This window comes from Acipenser ruthenus, chromosome 3, assembly GCF_902713425.1.
Source record: "Acipenser ruthenus chromosome 3, fAciRut3.2 maternal haplotype, whole genome shotgun sequence".
Lineage (NCBI taxonomy): Eukaryota > Metazoa > Chordata > Actinopteri > Acipenseriformes > Acipenseridae > Acipenser > Acipenser ruthenus.
Window position 1 is genome coordinate 93,303,293 of NC_081191.1, and position 20,261 is coordinate 93,323,553.

Genomic DNA, 20,261 nt, shown 5'->3' on the forward strand with positions numbered 1-20,261 from the left:
AAACCAGGAGCAGTAATTAAACAACATTCTGCATTGCACTAGATTATATCATTACAGATTTACAGATTGTAAAATGGGTCTAATCTGGACAGTATGTTATTTGAGATATGACATTGAAAATTAATTCTGAATGTATGCAAAAAGCAGATTTATAATCTGGTTTATTTGCACTTTAATTGTATTAAATCATCCAGACATTCATTTCAAATTTAGCCACAATGTTCTTTATAAAACCTCTCTCTCTCTCTCTCTCTCTCTCTCTCTCTCTCTCTCTCTCTCTCTCTCTCTCTCTCTCTCTCTCTCTCTCTCTCTCTCTCTATATATATATATATATATATATATACAGTTGTAGTCAAAAGTTTACATAACCCAATGGTAATTTATAATTTCTAGAAATTTCTCGAAAACAAAGAATTTTAGAAAAAATCTTTTGTAGCAAAAGTTTTGCTTTTGTGCATTAGAAAAAAAAGTTACAAGAAATGGATGTCTACAATTATTTATTTCAGCAAAATGCTAATTCAAAAGTATTCATACCCTGAAATGAATAGCTAGTTGAGGCACCTTTAGCAATAATAACCTCTTTTAAACGATTAGGATATTTGTCAATGAGCTTTTGGCATGATTCTTTAGTGATTTTGACCATTCTCCAATGCAAAATTGTTCCAGTTCATTCAAATTCCGAGGACTTCTCTTGTGTACAGCCTTCTTCAACTCATACCAAAGATTCTCAATCGGATTTAGAGCAGGGCTTTGATTAGGCCATACCAGAACCTTGATTTTATTCTTTAACCATTCTGAAGTAGATTTTGATGTGTGCTTTGGATCACTGTTGTGTTGGAACGTCCAGTTGAGCTTTAAACCAAATTTTGTAGCGGAGGGTTTCAGATGATTGGCGAACATCTTTTGGTATACTATGGAATTCATTTTACCATTTATTGGAACTAAATGCTTGACAGGAGATATGGTGTTCTTTTCTTTGTACGCCTCATCAGGCTTTCTCCAAACGTAACAACTATCAGTGTGACCAAATAGATCGATGTTATGTTTCATCACTCCACAAAACCTTTGACCAGAAATCAAGTCCATCATTCAAATTCCGTTTTGCAAACTTTAAGCGATTGTCCTTGTGATGTTTTCCTAAGAGTGGCTTTGTCCTTGGCCTGCAACCATTGAGACCTTCACCATGCAATACTCTACTTATGGTTGAAATGGAAAACCCAGTCCCATTTGCAGCCAGTTCACTTTGAATATCTTTGGCAGTCAATCTCGAATTGCTATTAACCTTCCTCACAATTCTTCTACTTGTTCTTGGTGAAAGAACCTTCTTTCTTCCAGATCGAGGGGGTGTTGTGACAGTACCATGAGTCTGTACTTCTTAATAATACAAACAATAGTTGAAATTGGGATACTCAAATGCTTGGAAATCTTCTTTTATCCTTCTCCAGCTGTATGACAATAAATAATTTTATGCCTAAGGTCTTCAGATAGCTCTTTACTTTTTCCCATATTGCCTTATTTTGAATTAGCATTTTTGGAGTTTTATAAATTTCCATTGGGGTATGTAAATGTTGGACTACAACTGCATACATATACTGTATATCCTGAGCCACTCGAAAAAAAAAGCATAATACCACAGTAGTGATGTAAAAAAGTGATAAATCCTCTCAAGGAAAACATACTTGAACTTTTACCCATTTGACTCCTCGAGACCATCACTTTCAATTCAAACACAAAATGTCTCGTTTTCAATCACTCAACAACACCCACAGTACAGAAATGTTCATTAATGATCAACAAAATGAGAATATGTAACTCACTAACTATATATATATATACTGTGTGTGTGTATATATATATATATATATATATAGTACATATACATTGTGTGTGTGTTTGTATATGGAAAATCAATACTGTATGTATGTACGTACTTATCTCTTTATGTACATACAGTATGTGTGTGTGTGTGTACTAGCTCCCTTTCATTTTATTAAATTATCTTGTTGAAAGCCTTGCATTATGTTTTTGCCTATGTTTAAAAACAGTACTATTTTTACTGCTGTCATTTACCCAGAACTGCATTTTCCTATAAAGTGACCATTTCTGAATACAGATTACTTAAGTCTATTATGGTTTTTCTTTTTTTAATTTTTTATATTTTTACCTTGCCGATGCTATCATGTGGTTTCAATCAAATGGAAGCTTACAAGGAGAGCACAGTACAGTACAGTCTCAGTGCTGTGACACACAGTACAGTACAGTCTCAGTGCTGTGACACACAGTACAGTACAGTCTCAGTGCTGTGACACACAGTACAGTACAGTCTCAGTGCTGTGACACACAGTACAGTACAGTCTCAGTGCTGTGACACAGTACAGTCTCAGTGCTGTGACACACAGTACAGTACAGTCTCATTGCTGTGACACACAGTACAGTACAGTACAGTCTCAGTGCTGTGACACACAGTACAGTACAGTCTCAGTGCTGTGACACACAGTACAGTCTCATTGCTGTGACACACAGTACAGTACAGTACAGTCTCAGTGCTGTGACACACAGTACAGTACAGTCTCAGTGCTGTGACACACAGTACAGTACAGTACAGTCTCATTGCTGTGACACACAGTACAGTACAGTCTCAGTGCTGTGACACACAGTACAGTCTCAGTGCTGTGACACACAGTACAGTCTCAGTGCTGTGACACACAGTACAGTCTCAGTGCTGTGACACACAGTACAGTCTCAGTGCTGTGACACACAGTACAGTACAGTCTCAGTGCTGTGACACAGTCTTGTTGACATACAAGAAGAAATTGCCACACAAAAAGTGGATACACATCTCTATACATTTAAGGGGCAAAAGATGGATGATTAGGGTTAATTTGGGGAATATTGTTTTCTACAAGATAGAAAAAAAGCATTTTAATTGTATTTATATAGCAACCAATAATAAGACTACTACTACTACTTCTAATTATTATTATTATTATTATTATTATTATTATTATTATTATTATTATTATTATTATTATTATTATTTCTTAGCAGACGAATAATAATAATAATAATAATAATAATAATAATAATAATAGCATATATTTTTAGACATACTCTCTGGTAGAACTAGGTCAGGTTAATTGTGATTAGTTTCTCCATCAGGGTAATGATTCAGTCTGTTTGCAGTGGATTTATTAAGCCTGAAAAGGAATTCATTAGTGAAAACATTTTCACTAACCATACCATACATTAACCATACAATGCATGTTTTCTTCTTGTTTGCAATACTGACAAGGTCAGCGGTAGAAAATATTTTATTTTCTTGCTGTCTGTATATTCTGTAGTTATTCTAACAAAGAGGATCTGTGCAATAACAAAGTGCCTTGCAGGTCACCAGCCTCAAAGAGGAAGTCCTACACTCTGTATATTCTGTATTCCTCACCCTGCGTCTTTAACAGTAGTTTTCTTGTATGTGCCTTGTCCCTCAATTCAGTGGCAACACTGGCCAACGTATCCATTAAGAAGGTCTCCCAGTTGTTCCTGGAATGGCATAGCTTGCCATTAAATATTTCCTCTTCTGCACTTGCATTAGCTGTATTTTCTGTATTTTCATTTTAAAATGGTGCTACATTAGGTTAAAGAAAGTGCTGTTTCAGTGGAATCTCAACAGTATCTTCACCTCAAGTGTCTTCAGGGTCAAAGCCTGTAACTGGCTAAAAGCATGTCAGTCGATAGAGGAACCATGGGCCATTTCACAGTTTAGGTAAAAGATGACCAAGGAAGTGCCACAATATCTGAAATCATGGTTCACAAACAGATATTTCTATTACATAGTGCAGTACCATATATAATGTTTTAAGGAAGCCATTTTGATGAATTAAATCAAGTCTACAAATCTGCAGCTCATGAAACCTTGTCTTACCTTAGAGAATGTTTAAAAATAGCTCACTGAAAACAGCCTCAAAGCCAGGGAATGTATTCAATCAATCAATTTTATTTTATGTAGCGCCTTTCATAGTGGACCACCATCACAAAGTGCTTTACAAGATGCAGTAACAACAAGAAAATCCATAATACTTTAAATAGAGAGAAATGCATAATACATGATATACAGTTTATAAACAACAAAAAATGCATAATACATGATGGTAGGATAATAAATGAAACAGTAGCAGCAACACAGCAGCTAATAGCAGATATCAGGCATAAAGAGCATGGAAAGCAAGAGAGTTGATTTAAAGTGAGTGACGGTGGGAGCATCACGCACCAAAGCTGGGAGAGAGTTCCAAAGTCAGAGCCATGAAGTTAAACGAGCGTTCTCCAAGTGTGGTGCACTTTTGCTTGGGGACAACAAGCAGGCTAGAGTCGGAGGACCTCAGCTTGCAGGCAGGGACATAGCGGGTCAGCAGGTTGAGAAGGTACTCAGGACCTGTGTGATGAAGGGCATTGTAGGTGAGCAGGAGAGTTTTGAAAGTAATCCTGAACTTTACAGGTAGTCAGTGCTGCTGGGTAAGACGGGGGGTGATGTGATCACATTTTTTACATCTGGTAAGGATCCTGGCAGCGGCATTCTGAACTAGCTGCAGTCGGTTTATGGTGCGTGCCGGGAGACCACCATATAGAGAGTAGCAGTAATCGAGTCGAGAGGAGACAAATGCATGACAAAGTATCTCCGCATCCGGGAGGGAAAGGTAGGGATGGACTTTTGGAGATGTTTCGAAGATGGTAGAAGGAAGACTTGACCATGGAGAAGATGTGGGCATCAAAGGAGAGGTTGCTGTCAAGAGGTACACCAAGGCATCGTACTGCGGGAGAAGGCAACATTAGACAGTTCAGGGTAGTTATATTGAGATTCTTAGGTTGAGTTTTAGATCCTACTAGAAGGAGTTCAGATTTGCTAGTGTTCAGCTGAAGAAAACTGGCAGACATCCAGGCCTCGATGTCTTGAATGCAAGCCAAGAGCTGGACCATCAAATCAAATCAACGTTTATTTATATAGCGGCCTTCATACAGGTGTATCTCAAAGCACTTTACAGGACAAAAAGAGCCAAATTTATAAAAACAAAACAAACAAACATGTCAGATGAAAACAGTTCAAGAATATATAATGTAAACACCAGTAACTAAATAATATCTATCTATCTATCTATATATATATCTATCTATCTATATATATATATACATACATACAAAACAAATATATACATATACATTAGGCATGCAGACCGGACCAGGTTCCGTGAGGGGTCCGATCCAAATCTATGGAAGTCCGGTACACCTTAAGAAAGTCCGGTACATCGCACAAACACTGGGCCAGCAAGCTTTTTTTTCTCTCGGTTTTAAAAAGATTGGAACGTGCAATGAAGGAAACACTGCATCTCCTAGGACTTAAAGTATTAACTTTTTAAAGGTTGTACAATTAAAAAAAAAAAAAAAAACTCAATACATACAAAGCCAAATCCCACAGAGGCTTTAATGAGAAGTTATGACCGTATACAACACAACAAACAACATGTGGATTGTATATATTGTCATGTAATAAACCAGAGCCTGTGAACATGTCATGTGATCTTTTAAATTCTCTTTCCCATGCGACATGGGACAGTGTTTACCCTCAAGCAGTTATCTTTTTAAATGATACAATATTTTAATAAGTTATTCTCTATCAAGAAAATGAACAGGATAGAATAACATTTAAAATAGCAGAACATTAAAGCATCAATGAACAGAAAGTCATAGACTAAGATATTGTCAGCTGTCTAATTTGGTATTCCCTGTGTTTCTCACTGTATATACACCCAATATCAATCAAACCCTTTGTGTGTGGTAATGGGGCACAGGTACACACTGTGCAAGTTTGACATTTCTAGGAGCCCCACTGCCTGAAATGCACAGGGGATACAAAATAATAGAGCTGTAGGCTAAGATATTGTCAGCTGTCTAATTTGGTATCCCCTGTGTTTCTCACTGTCAATACCAAACTTGTTTGTGTACTGTATATAAAATAAATATATAAACAAAGGTCTGTAAACAATAACGTTATATGTAATACATTACGCATTTTTAATATCATTTACACAACTCCTGTTTATTCCAGACATAACAGCACAAACCACAGAGCAACAACATTCGTGAAAACTTTCGTGATCATTTACTTTTAACTTTCGAGTTTTGAAATCCAAAAATTATATAAAAAATAGGCTGCTTTGAAATCGGCACAATCGTTTATAAACAGGTAGACCTGGTCCGGTCCGCATGCCTAATGTATATGCAAAATGCAGCCGACAACTGTTCGAGTGCACATCACTCATATTTTACCTCAGACACGATCAAAAGAAAAATTAGATGTGCCTGTGGGACGATCTCATTTTACGCATGCGCAATGTGCCAGGGGATACAGATTTCTGAGGGGGTACTGAATTGGTTACAACACCGGCAGTATCACAGACACCTGAAGCTCTTTTTAGACTGACAAACAGAGTCCTGAGCCATTAACCAGCTTGGGGAGCCTGATCTGGGATTTACGGCCACGCTGACCACTTCAGTAGAGAAAAAACGCCATGGACCGCAGATGTTGAAGTCCAGTCCGATTTTTTTGACTCTCCAATGACGGTGCGATACATACCGCGGTACAGGGCTGAACCTGATAGTGGACCGGTTTTTGCGGTCTAATATGCATTCCTAATATCAGGGGTGGATAAATCACTATTATGTGTGGTAGACCAATGGGCTACCAAAAGTTAAACTATGGTAGCCCACCACAAATTTTGGTAGCCCACATTTTTCAGTAGATAAACATTTCCATTTAACGCTACGCACCATTAAAAAAAAACCCCGGAAACATACAGTGCCTTCCAAAAGTATTGGTACAGTGAAGTCTAAACTGGGATTTTCACTATGAACTCTAATAATAATAATCACTTCTCCTGAAAAAAATCATGACTGATAAGTACAACTCCTAAGTGTTTTATCTTTAATAAAGTCAATTCAGTTCTACCCTCTTGGGTCAATTAACCAAATTGATAGTGTTGAACCTCTTTATTTTGAAGGAGCAAAAGTATTGGGACAATTGGCTGACAGGTGTCTCTTGTTGGTCAGGTGTTTGTTGTTGGGTAATTAGGCACTCATAAAAGAGCTGTGAACATCCTATCAACCTGTCTCGCTTTGACATCAGTGTTTGGAGTCCGTAGTCAAAAATCAATATGAAGACCAAAGAACTTTCTGTTAAAGAAAAGCAGGCAATGTTGAAGATGAAAGAAAAGAAAAACTTATTCAGATCCATAGGACAGAAATTGGGCATAGCGAAATCAACAATTTGGAATATACTGAAGAAGAAAGACACCACAGGTATAATTACCAATCAGCCAAGACTGGGTCGGGCAAGAACAACATCTGCAGTTGATGACAGAAAAATTATCAGAGCTGTCAAGGAAAACCCTAAAACAACTGTCAGTGAAATCACCAACAACCTCCAGAGTGCAGGGGTGAAGGTATCAAAATCTACAGTTCACAGAAGACTGAGACAGCAGAAGTACAAAGGCTACACCGCAAGATGTAAACCTCTCCTCAGCACCAAGAACAGAAAAGCCACATTAGAATTTGCTTGGAAGTACAAAGATGAGCCAGGAGAGTTTTGGAACAAAGTTTTATGGCCAGATGAGACCAAGATAAACCTTTACCAAAGTGATGAAAAGGTTAAAGTGTGGAGAAAGAAAGGAACTGCAGATGCTCCAAAGAACACCACCTCATCTGTTAAGAATGGTGGAGGTAATGTCATGGCCTGGGCATGCATGGCCTCCTCTGGAACTGGCTCACTCGTCTTTATTGATGATGTAACTAATGATGACAACAGCAGAATGAATTCTGAAATTTACAGAAACATTTTGTCTGCTTATGTAGAAGAAAATGCTTCAATACTTATTGGGCAGCGCTTCACCATGCAGCATGACAATGACCCAAAACATACGGCCAATGCAACCACCATCAGGAGAAAAAAGTGGAAAATCTTAGACTGGCCAAGTCAATATCTAGATTTGAATCCAACTGAGCATGCATCTTACATGCTGAAGAAAAAATTGAAGTCAGAACACCCTAAGAATAGACAAGAACTCAAAATGGCTGCAGCAAAGGCTTGGCAAAGCATCTCAAATGATTACACAAAGAGTTTGGTGAGTTCAATGGGTCGCAGACTTTATGCAGTTATTGCCTCAAAGGGATATGCAACCAAATACTGACTTTTACACCCTGAAAGTTACTTAAAGTGAATGCCTCCCAATACTTATGGTCACTTGAAATAAGTGGGTTGAACACAAAGTATGTTTTTGTTCTAATGTGATCAAATGTATGCATGGAATTACCCAAAAATAAAACATATATTATTGTACTTTCATATTACTCTCATGATCACAAATAAAAATTGCTTTACTGTAAAGCAAAAATAACAGGTTAGACCTCGCTGTCCCAATACTTTCGGAGGGCACTGTATACAATTGTAAGGTGGTAAGGTTCAACAAAGAAATCCAACATCACTTCTGAGGGCCACTAATATATATATATATATATATATATATATATATATATATATATATATATATATATATATATATATATATATATATTAATTAATCACATATAACCAGATACTGCCAAAGTTTGCTTACAACCTAGTTTCTGTTCATATTTTCTACCAAACAATAACAAGCTAATAATAGTTTCCTTATATAAAATGTAGGGAATTATGTTTGACAGCATCATTTGCATTATTTTCCCAGACTTTATCCAGGCCCAATATATAGAGGCTGAGTAATCATGTGGTACAGTTTTCAAGACGTTTCACACTGTTTAGTGACCTGTCTGAGCAGTTTTTGCCCTTGCCAAACTCGCATTCCCTTTTGAATATCTGGCCATTTGTCTTTTTCAAGTGTCACTGATAAATAATAATATACTTAATGCTGAAATATTTTGTATCTTGACACATTATCTGAACACAGAAGTCTTTAAAACGTATGAGGGGATGTTTATTTGTGTACAAGGTGTTTATAAAACTGATCACTTTTTCTTAAGGCAGAATTGAAAATCCCTGCAACTGCCCTTTTAAATATCTGGCCCTTTGTCTTTTAATGCAGACCCATTCTTCAATTGAGTTCTTAGACTGTGGTGGGCAAGGAGGTTAAATTACATGGATGAGACAATATATTAAAGTTTGGGCACGGACTGCAGCACAGACCATTTAACTACAAGGCCTCCCTCGCTGTCCGGAAAGATTCTGTAACTGCAACCCTATTAATGTAAAACCTAATTTAATCCGCACAGATATCTCTCCTGTGCCACATGGCTACCATTCTCAATTATGACAATTTTGGCACCATGAAAACTCTCAGGACACTTAGGGCACTGAGGCCTCTACGAGCACTCTCCAAATTTGCAGGCATGAGGGTAAGGGTGACTTTTAACAATCATGTATACTTCATGTGTGTGTTTTTCACAGACTTTGCTTATTTTTCCTTCCTCAGATTTGAAGAAAAAAAGGACAATAATTTGGTAGAAACAGAGTCTTAACCCATTATAGTTTGCATGATGAGGGGGTTTAGGGTTAGGGTTAGGGTTAGGGATAGGGGTAAGGTTAGGGATAGGGTTATGGTGCAAAAAGATTGACACCTTGAGTACATTGTAACTATGCATAATAACATGATTGGGGTGACTGGGCTGAGTCCCTGTGAAGTGGCTGGTTGTTGTGGTGTGGGTCTTCCTGTTTGTCTTCAATGGCAGGTAGCCTTGTTTGCAAACATGTTGAACTTGCAAGGTGCCCTCACAGTTAATGGCTGTGTTTTCACCCATTCAGCTGTATTGAATGCAATGTATGAGTGGCTTTAGGCTTTGACCAATATAGCCACACATAGATTATTAAAGCAAAACCAAGACAAACTCCAGATTAACTCAGAGATTAACTCTTTATCCAACCCGCAAAAAAACTGCTTGATTGTTAGTCATTTGAGTTCCGTCTGAAGGTTTGTAGTTGGGTCAGGTTACCATTTAGATTTGAATGCGTTTGATCTGCAAAAAACACATGGGCACCTGAAAGGGGAAAATCATGTGCAGTTTTGGGTTAAGGCTCAAGGTTTCAACCAAATACAACATTCACGTTTTCTTTTCTCCTTCTCTTATAGAAATGCCATACAGAAAGTCACCCAGGTGCATAACTAACACACCCAATCTCTTTCAGCAGGTTTGGTGTGTATTTGCTTTCTTGTAAAGGTGCCGTGGAGCAGTAATAGCAGATTGTGGATCCCTCCTAACAGTCTGGGCTCTTGCTCTTGTGTCTCCATGTAGGTCTCTTTAATAAGCCTTGTAGCTAGCACCCTGGGATACTCGGACTTCGCAGCCATTAAATCTCTTAGGACTCTCCGAGCTTTGAGACCATTAAGAGCCTTGTCCCGATTCGAAGGCATGAGGGTAAGAGATGTTTACACAGGTCCACACTCTCTGTTCATAGTGTTCAATGAGGGTAAGACATGTTTACACAGGTCCACTCTCTCTGTTCATAGTGTTCAAAGTTGGATTGAAATGGCCAAGGGCCAATTGCTTAGGGCTGTATTTTTTCACAGTAAAAAAATGGCTTATTTACGGCATTTCATGGTCTGAAAATATACATTTAAAGATATTTCACAATTAAACATAATATTTATCGTCACATTCAAAATTGATCATTTTCTCAAGAGTTATTATATAACAAATGCTAAATGTTTAAATTCTTACCTGAAAAACAGTAAATGCTGAATTGTAGAATATTTCATTTTTTATTGTCCACCTTTTTTCACCATCAGTGAATTATCAAACAAAATAAAAGCACAAATAAATGTAAAAATAATAACAGACACAAGAAATGTCCCCTTCTTGTACTGGACAGAGCGATTTTTAACAGAAATATTTCCGAACTTTCATGCAACTGGTGTCTTTTTTTAGACATTTTAAATAAATCGTGCAGCTCTATGCAAACTAAACTGGCTGCCAGGTTCCTAAGTGCAGTATAACAGGTAGTGCATCAATAAGGTAAACGTTTGCTGTATTTATTAATTAAAAAATAATAATAATTAATTTAGAGTGACCAATTATTATTTTTTTTGTATTTTCCCTCAATTTGGAATGTCCAATTATGTTTTTTCACCGCAGCGGGTCCCCACACAGCACACATGTTCTGAGGGTGTGTGAGCGTCCTCCGATCTCACAAGCCTAAAGCCAAAATCGCTTTTACGCCGAGCAATCCAGAGCAGAGGTGGGTGGGCTACTGATCTCAGAGAACAGAGACCAGCCCTGCTTCTTATCTACTCTGAATGTGCTCGGTGTCTGGCCAGTAGGGTTCGCTGTTGCGCGATGAGGATGCACAGTTTCCCATCCCCCACCCCTGGGAGCGTCAGAGCCAATGTGACGCCCCCTTCGGGGTCCCCAACAAAGTTCGGCCTCTTTGCACAGCCGGGACGCAAACTGGCGCCGTCCAAACTGTATGGCTCCCAGCGGCAGTGCTTTAACTGGGTGAGCCACTCTGGGACCCGTTGTATTTATTTTTAAGTGAAATCTGTGATAACTGTGAACAAAATACAGCCTTAAACATCATCATGTATTTCCTGAAAGTCCAATTTTAGCCTGCTGTTACAGTGCTGTTACAGTATATAACACAGTTCTACAAAAGTCTGCTGATTTAATGTAAGTTCTTGCCATATGCTTTCCCCCATTCTTATGAATTTTGAGTTATTACACCAGTAATAATTTAATGCCCAGCATATACCCACATTTATCAACCTTTATTTGTATTATGTAACAGTAAACTTATTAAAATAAATATTTTTATCATCCAATATTTTTTTCATAAATTCATTAGTTCATTAGTTTGCACAAACAATCACTGTTATAGCACAGTGTATTTAACATATTGAAGTTTGTTTAACATAGATGTCATCTTAGTGTTAAGGTCTAATTGTACAGTCGCCACATCCTCACATACAGTACTGGTGAAGATTGAAGCACCACGTGGCCTCAATACAGCTCTCAAACATCTCCAAGTACAAGCGGTACACCCGAGTGTAACCATTAACCTGTCCCCCTGCCACTGACTTGTGTTGGGGGAGGGTTTAACAGGCACTGCCGATGGTGTGTGCATTTTGATAATTGCTAGAAAAGATATGCCGTTAAAAAAACTATTAGACTGGCAAGGACTTCAGACACTTGGGTGTCTTGTTGTATTTGCCTTTTTAAGTTCATTACAATCCTCTCAGAACAGCACAATGTGTTTAAGACAATGTACACTTAAAATGCACACACTTTTCTATTCCATTTATAGTCATTTTCTTCACTTTTACAACTGTTGCCTTCTGTTCAGTAATTTACAGTATACTTCATTATATTTCTTTCTCCATTATTATTTTATACAATGGTCCAGATATTTTGCACCACTTTCTGAAAAAGGAAAATAAAACTTACAACACATGTTACTGTGGCACAGTGCTTGTTAATGTTTTTTTTTTTGATAACTTTTCATTTCGCACACCAAAAAAAAAAATCATTTTTTGTCCTGTCACATGATGTTATGTAACCACCAAAATGTGTGTCCACCAAAAAATGCCTTTACTGTATGTCCTTTATTATCCCCTGGAATAGTATCTGAATTTGAAATGCCTGAACCTTACTATCAGTATTAAAGCTTGCTTTTAATCCCTCAGAACATCTATGCCATAATAAGGCAGACAAAACATTATTTTTTGCAGCATTGATTTCCATATATGCTGGAGAAAAGTATGCTTACAAATGTAACTGAAAAACATCTGCATTAAAACCCACTGCCCCTGTCAGTATTATCTGTGTATTTGTGTAATAATTGAAATATAATGAAGAGGTGTGCCAGCTGATTGATTTAGCAGTAACAATTACAGCGATGATTAAAGACAGAATGATGCATAGTGCCTTTTGCTTTTCATAAACTTCCATGTGTTAGATATGCAAAATAATAGGTATAATAGATATAATCATTAACTCAGCACACCTCTATAGTATAGATTTAGGGCCAGATATTGAAAGAATTGGAGAATGTATGTAACTTATATTGTGAATATCTTGTATATATTCACAAGTCTGTGAAACTCAAAAGAGTTGCGGGGAATTGCTAATATCGCAAGGCTGCAGAAATAAATACATTTCAATTAATCTAAACAGGACCTTTCTCCCCCAGCTCCCATTTTCAATTTTAGTCACAGCTCAACTTCTTTCTGAAGGCAGAATTTCAGGGGTAGAAATCCCTGCAACTGCCCTTCGGAACTCACATCTCTTTTGACTATCTGGCCCTTTGTCTTTTTCAAGAGTCATCGATAAATAATAATGTATTTAATGCTGCAATATTTTGTATCCTGACACATTATTTGAACACAGAAGTATATAAAGCTTATCATGGGCATGTTTATTTGTAAACTAGGGTTTTTATGAAGCCGATCATTTTAACCCTTTACCTGCTGTCCAGCATAATGTAGCCCAGAAGTTATGAGTAGTAGCTGTGCCCTCTTCATTTATCCATAAGTATTTTAATAATAAACAACACAGGAATATAAAAGCATGTATGTTGATGGATACAAAATTGTATTACATGTCTAAAAGGACCATGATACAATTTTGTGATATATTATGATATATAATGATCCAGTTTTGAATTCTGACTGTTTTATGAAAAAGCCCACATTGATAAGCTCTCCTTGCAGTTAATTTTGGGTGAAGGCTTCTCATGCACATCCTAAAGTCAGCTGAATGCTGCAGAGTAGATTTGAGCCTCTTGGGTTCTGACCCTGCCAGAGCTACGAAGCTAATCAGAATCAAAGCCTGCTCAGCACATGGTTAGGAGACCTCCACAGATCAGGAGGTTCCAGCAAGTTTTAAGCCACTGTGCTGGTAAAGATACAACTCATGATAAAACATTAAGAATCAAGGGTCTTTTTAATTTTCCAGGTCACATTCCAATATAGGTCAAATCAGCAGCCAATAAGATCTTGAAGAAGCTAATGTAATGCCAAGCTGGAAGCTATTCACCAGGAGCAGGGCATTACCCCAAACAAACTCAGCCTATTGTATACCCAGTCTGGAAAAGCCCTATTCTGAGAAACTGGGAGGAGAGTGTAACCTAACCATAACCCCGTTCTGATACAATTATATACTTACAAATATCGTGCAAAAAGATTTATACATTACGTACATTGTAACTATGAAGAATAACATTGTGATTACATGTAAGTACACATGTATTTACTAAGTAAGTACTGTGTAAATACACAGTAATAAGAGACCCTTAATGTAAAGTGCTACCCTGCGCTTATATAACAGTTGTCAGCAGTGTACAATGCGGGTGTTGTGAAGATTAATGACAGTTGTGTTTTTGCCTGGCTTCTAAACTATTCCCTCTTGGTATATTCTCCTTCAATGCAGGTGGTGGTGAACGCACTCGTTGGTGCTATCCCTTCTATCATGAACGTGCTTCTGGTCTGCCTGATCTTCTGGTTGATTTTTAGCATAATGGGGGTGAACTTATTTGCAGGCAAGTTTGGAAGGTGTGTAAATAGCACAGACCTATACATCTTCAATGCTTCTGAGATAAATAACAAAACAGAATGCGACACCTTTGGAAACGCCACCTACTGGACCAGAGTGAAAGTGAACTTCGACAATGTTGGCGCTGGGTACCTGGCCCTCCTGCAAGTTGTAAGTACTATATATATATATATATATGTGTATATACAGACACACACATACGCACACACACACACACACACACACACACACACACACACACACACCAAATATCCTAATATTTTAGTTACACAAGTAACCCAGTTTATTTTATTTAAACTGCTGCTATGTGACAGTAAAAATCTTCTCAGTCTCTTGCTATTTCTAGGCATTGTGTATCCTAGCAACAGGTCACTCAGCTCTGTTCCAATCAACCCTGTCTGACTCCACTCAATACAGACCTTTCATTTCCATCTAGAAATAGCCAGTCACTAGTCATTCACAAAAAGCCTACAATTAACAGCAACACAGGGAAAGGCTAACTATAGTGTTAGCATGTGATAAACCACAGTTCTTGAAGGAAAAAAATACCTCTTTCATTCACTTCTTTCATTCACATTTCTTTTTTTAGATATTCCGGTAGAATTATTAATTTAAAAACTGGTATTTTAACCCTTCCATCTGACGATCACAAGCAGCAACATTTATGAACGATGTGGTAAATACTCTCCCACAGAGGTTATTGTTTCTAAGGGTGTGATATAAGCAATGTAAGGTTTTACATGGAATGAACTACGCAATGTGGATGAGACCAGACCATGTTTCAAATTTCAACACTTTATCATTTATTAGTTCCAAATACCCACATTACATTCTGCACTGAATGTTATTGTTCAGATATAATATATGCCACTAGTATTAACAGAGACAGACAATTGACCAGATAACCTCAGCTCCTGGAGAGAACCTCAGCTTGATACACCAATGTTCTTGATGATCTGGAGGTACTGGGAGCTTCTCTGTCTGTCTCCTCTATGCCTAGTGTTTATACACTAGTAGCTCAGAGCCTACGTGACTACAGTGTGTTTCTGCTATCTTACTAATTATAATTCTCAGCAATAGAAATTCATTATTCAGCTAGTACTTCACAATAGAAATTAATTATTCAGCTGGTACTTCACTCAGGGCAGACCGACCACAACATACTCTCCTTTATAAAGTTACTGTGGTTAACTGTTTATCATGTTTCTTTCTAGCACATGCTTTATCATTCAACGTTCTAGGACAAATGCAAAGCAGAGTTGCCTTAGCAACTCTACATATGCCAATGTCACCTCCAGTAAACTGGAGCTATGCAGACGGCTCGGGGGCAGTTACCTTTAACAACATGGCTCCCTGGAATGTGTTGTTGCGCTTGAAAATGGCTTTATAGTGGAAACGCTTGACATTGAAGTTGTAGTTTTTTTTCGTTTTTTTTTTTAAGTACTTGTAAATTCTGAAATGTCTATTTTTTGTGTTTCCTTTTCCAAGGCAACATTCAAAGGCTGGATGGAAATAATGTATGCAGCAGTGGATTCACGTGGTGTAAGTATTCCTGAAAGAAAGTGATGCACAACACTTCATCAGAATTCCAGACGCACCCAGGAGTAGATTCCTGATACTCAATACCTAATACGGGATGATACTCATGTGGATTAGCATGGCAAGTTTTGGGTTGTTGCACTTTACTTTTGAAGAGACAGCTGCTCCCTTTCGTGTAATTCCCTTTGTCTTTTAACACAAGGAATTGAGCGGTTGTTCAAACAGTTTCTTCTAAAAAAAAACTTTTGAGAGTGAAAGTATCACAAGGAGGAAACTGACCATTTGGATGACTAGATCTAACTTGTCAGTATATTTTAAACCCTGTTTCGGACGTCTCGTTGCGAAAATAAGAAAGTTAGCATCATTTTGTTTTTGTGGGACACACATGTCCCTTGTACCTTAAAGGGTTAACCCTTCCACACTCGTGTTAAATGATTGCATGTCATATTTCCTACATATCATTAAGGCTTTGAGTGGATACATTAATATAACTCTTTTCATTACTGAAATGATAGCCCAAAAAACCAGTACAGTATATGATATCGCTGCCATCTCTAAGAACTACAAGCTCATTTGCCTGTTGATGCAGCAGAAAATTGCATGTCATGAAAGTCTTCTTTTATAATTTGCAAATGTTAAAGTGAAAGGAAATGAATAAAGTCTTACATCTTCTCTTGTGATTGGATGTCAAAGGATGCACATCAGGTTTACCAATCCAAATGAACCACTTACATACAGTAAGAAAATTGGTTGCATCTAAACATATGTGTTTATGTAACAGGCAGGGCTGTGTGATACACTGCTGTTACAGATGGTGTCTCCTGTCGGTTTGATGAGATTTGATGTGTGTGTTTATGTAACAGGCAGGACTGTGTGATACACTGCTGTTATAGATTGTGTCCCCTGTCGGTTTGATGAGATTTGATGTGGGTGTTTATGTAACAGGCAGGGCTGTGTGATACACTGCTGTTATAGATTGTGTCCCCTGTCAGTGAGATGAGATTTGATGTGTATGTTTATGTAACAGGCAGGGCTGTGTGATACACTGCTGTTATAGATTGTGTCCCCTGTCAGTGAGATGAGATTTGATGTGTATGTTTATGTAACAGGCAGGGCTGTGTGATACACTGCTGTTATAGATTGTGTCCCCTGTCGGTTTGATGAGATTTGATGTGTGTGTTTATGTAACAGGCAGGGCTGTGTGATACACTGCTGTTATAGATTGTGTCCCCTGTCAGTGAGATGAGATTTGATGTGTATGTTTATGTAACAGGCAGGGCTGTGTGATACACTGCTGTTATAGATTGTGTCCCCTGTCGGTTTGATGAGATTTGATGTGTATGTTTATGTAACAGGCAGGGCTGTGTGATACACTGCTGTTATAGATTGTGTCCCCTGTCAGTGAGATGAGATTTGATGTGTGTGTTTATGTAACAGGCAGGGCTGTGTGATACACTGCTGTTATAGATTGTGTCCCCTGTCGGTTTGATGAGATTTGATGTGTGTGTTTATGTAACAGGCAGGGCTGTGTGATACACTGCTGTTATAGATTGTGTCCCCTGTCGGTTTGATGAGATTTGATGTGTGTGTTTATGTAACAGGCAGGGCTGTGTGATACACTGCTGTTATAGATTGTGTCCCCTGTCGGTTTGATGAGATTTGATGTGTTTGTTTATGTAACAGGCAGGGCTGTGTGATACACTGCTGTTATAGATTGTGTCCCCTGTCAGTGAGATGAGATTTGATGTGTGTGTTTATGTAACGGGCAGTGCTGTGTGATACACTGCGGTTACAGATTCTGTCCTGTTCCCAGTGGGGAAGATAAGAGGAGGTTAAAAGCTCTAAAACCATGAATGCAGAGGAACCTGGCTCTTTTGCATTGTGGTTAAGATGCTCGCTTGCTGTGTGCAGGTCGCTGGTTCTCGCCCAGCCTCCAGCTTGTTACACTTGCATTCACTATAGAGGCATCAAAAGTGCAGTTTCGAAAGAAGCATATGATACTGCAAACATGTACTTTCATAACAGAACATGGGATTCAGTAAAATAGATCAATACATTTAACTTCCCTAAACTTCACTTCATAATGCATACCTAGTAGTTCTGGGATTAATATTCATGTTTTCACAAATATCACATTTGGTGGGTTTGTCAAAAAAAAAAAAAATGGTATGCCTAAAAAAGTAAACACGTGCGTTTTCTTCCTTTCCTACAGGTAGAAGCCCAGCCAATTAAGGAAATCAACCTGTACATGTACCTTTATTTTGTAGTCTTCATCATCTTTGGGTCTTTCTTCACCTTGAACCTGTTTATAGGTGTGATTATTGACAACTTTAACCAGCAAAAAAGAAAGATAAGTATACAGATGGGATTATTCTTTCTCTGATGGAAAAGCTTTGCAGAAGCAGTTCTATTCATGGGATGTAGCACTATTTCTACAATATATCTTTCCCTGTGTTTTTAATTGTATATGTTTAGTTATCAACATAACCACTAGGTCAAAATAACAGTAAGAATTTCCCTGTTTACTTAGGTGGACAGGATATTTTTATGACTGAAGAACAGAAAAAGTACTACAATGCAATGAAAAAGCTTGGATCCAAAAAACCCCAGAAGCCCATTCCAAGGCCACAGGTAAGAACATAATGGTTTCAGTTTCCATGTGATCTTGGTTTTCCATAATCATATCTCATTTAAACACACTCAATCCAAAAATACAGCTCTGCTCATCCAGACAAAGCACAACACCCCCTGGACACAGTACTGCATGCTGTAGAAATATCCAAATCGTGGGTTCATGTTTAAAACGCCCGTAGTTTAAGGTGCATGAATATGTTTCAACATTATTGACTTTGCTGTTCAAATATATGAATGCAATTTCAACACCATTGACACCCCCCATATTTGAGTGAACACACTTGCATACTTTCAGACAGAGTGTTTTTACTTCCATGGCACAGAACAAGTAAACACAGAACACACAAATTCCGTAACAAATTGCCCATTGACGGGGTCCCAGAGTGGCTCAACTGGTTAAAGCATGGCCGTGCACATCAGTCTTTGCTGGGGATTACAAAGAGAATGTTGCATTGACTGTGGTGCTCCCATGGGTTAGGGAGGCAAAACCGGCAAGGACTGTTTCTCCCCATTATGCTGCAGTCTACCATACCGGTCAGGCACCTGGTGTGCTCAATCGGACACCTGCAGGGCTGGCCTTTGTCTTCCAGACAGCTCTCTGACATCCACTCTCGAGTTCCTGAGTGTAAAGAGGCTTGGACGCCCACTGACCTTCAGTTCCCTGAGCTCTGTGGGGAATTTCAGCGGTGAGGGAACATAATCGGACATTCTAAACGGGGGAGAAAATCGGTGGTAAAGTAATTGGGCACTCTAAATAAAAAACAAATAAATTGCCCCTTGGGGGCACTCATGAAGCCCATATTCCATCTTAATATCACCAAATGATATTATGCTAAAAATACATTGAATTAAATGAGGCCTCAGACACATAGAATAATTAACCATATTATATTCACTCTGTGCTACTGACTGATTGTAGAAACACTGGACTAATTGAACCCTACACACATTGACTGAAACAATTGTTATATCTGTATGAAATGCTTTTAATTGGGTTGTAACAGAAACAACTCTACATCATCTAAATGTGTTGACATGATGCCAGCCTTGTGCAAATGCACAGAAGATGGTCCCACAGATATATTGTACATGCTACAAACTTTGCATTGAAAATAAGGGTCACTTTGCTTCCGTTTTGTTTCCTTTGCCATTCAGAACAAATTCCAAGGATTCGTTTTCGACATGGTGTCAAAGCAAGCCTTTGACATCCTCATCATGATTCTAATCTGCCTGAACATGGTCACCATGATGGTGGAGACAGATGAACAGCCTAAACACATGGAGAACATCCTTCACTACATCAACGTGGCCTTCATTGTGATCTTCAGTGTGGAGTGCTGCCTCAAGCTCATTGCTCTCCGCTGCTACTACTTCACCATTGGGTGGAACATCTTTGACTTCGTGGTGGTCATCCTCTCCATTGTGGGTAGGTAAACCTGGAATATGGTAATTCATAAGGGCACATAGATTCCTTCCAGACTGAATGTCACCAGAGAAACAGAAAATAACAT

The 20,261-nt window shown here is 38.2% G+C and overlaps 1 protein-coding gene across 2 annotated transcripts in view; it reads left to right on the forward strand.

Annotated features, from left to right (window-relative positions):
* The window catches only part of LOC117394626 (sodium channel protein type 4 subunit alpha-like), a 143,744-nt gene that overhangs the window by 115,979 nt on the left and 7,504 nt on the right, over positions 1-20,261 (forward strand). For both annotated transcript variants that reach the window (XM_059018847.1, XM_059018844.1), the window contains 6 exons: positions 10,327-10,449; positions 14,455-14,727; positions 16,066-16,119; positions 18,329-18,470; positions 18,647-18,747; positions 19,906-20,176. In XM_059018847.1, coding sequence (XP_058874830.1) covers positions 10,327-10,449; positions 14,455-14,727; positions 16,066-16,119; positions 18,329-18,470; positions 18,647-18,747; positions 19,906-20,176 — 964 coding nt within the window. The remainder of the gene's footprint in view (positions 1-10,326; positions 10,450-14,454; positions 14,728-16,065; positions 16,120-18,328; positions 18,471-18,646; positions 18,748-19,905; positions 20,177-20,261) is intronic.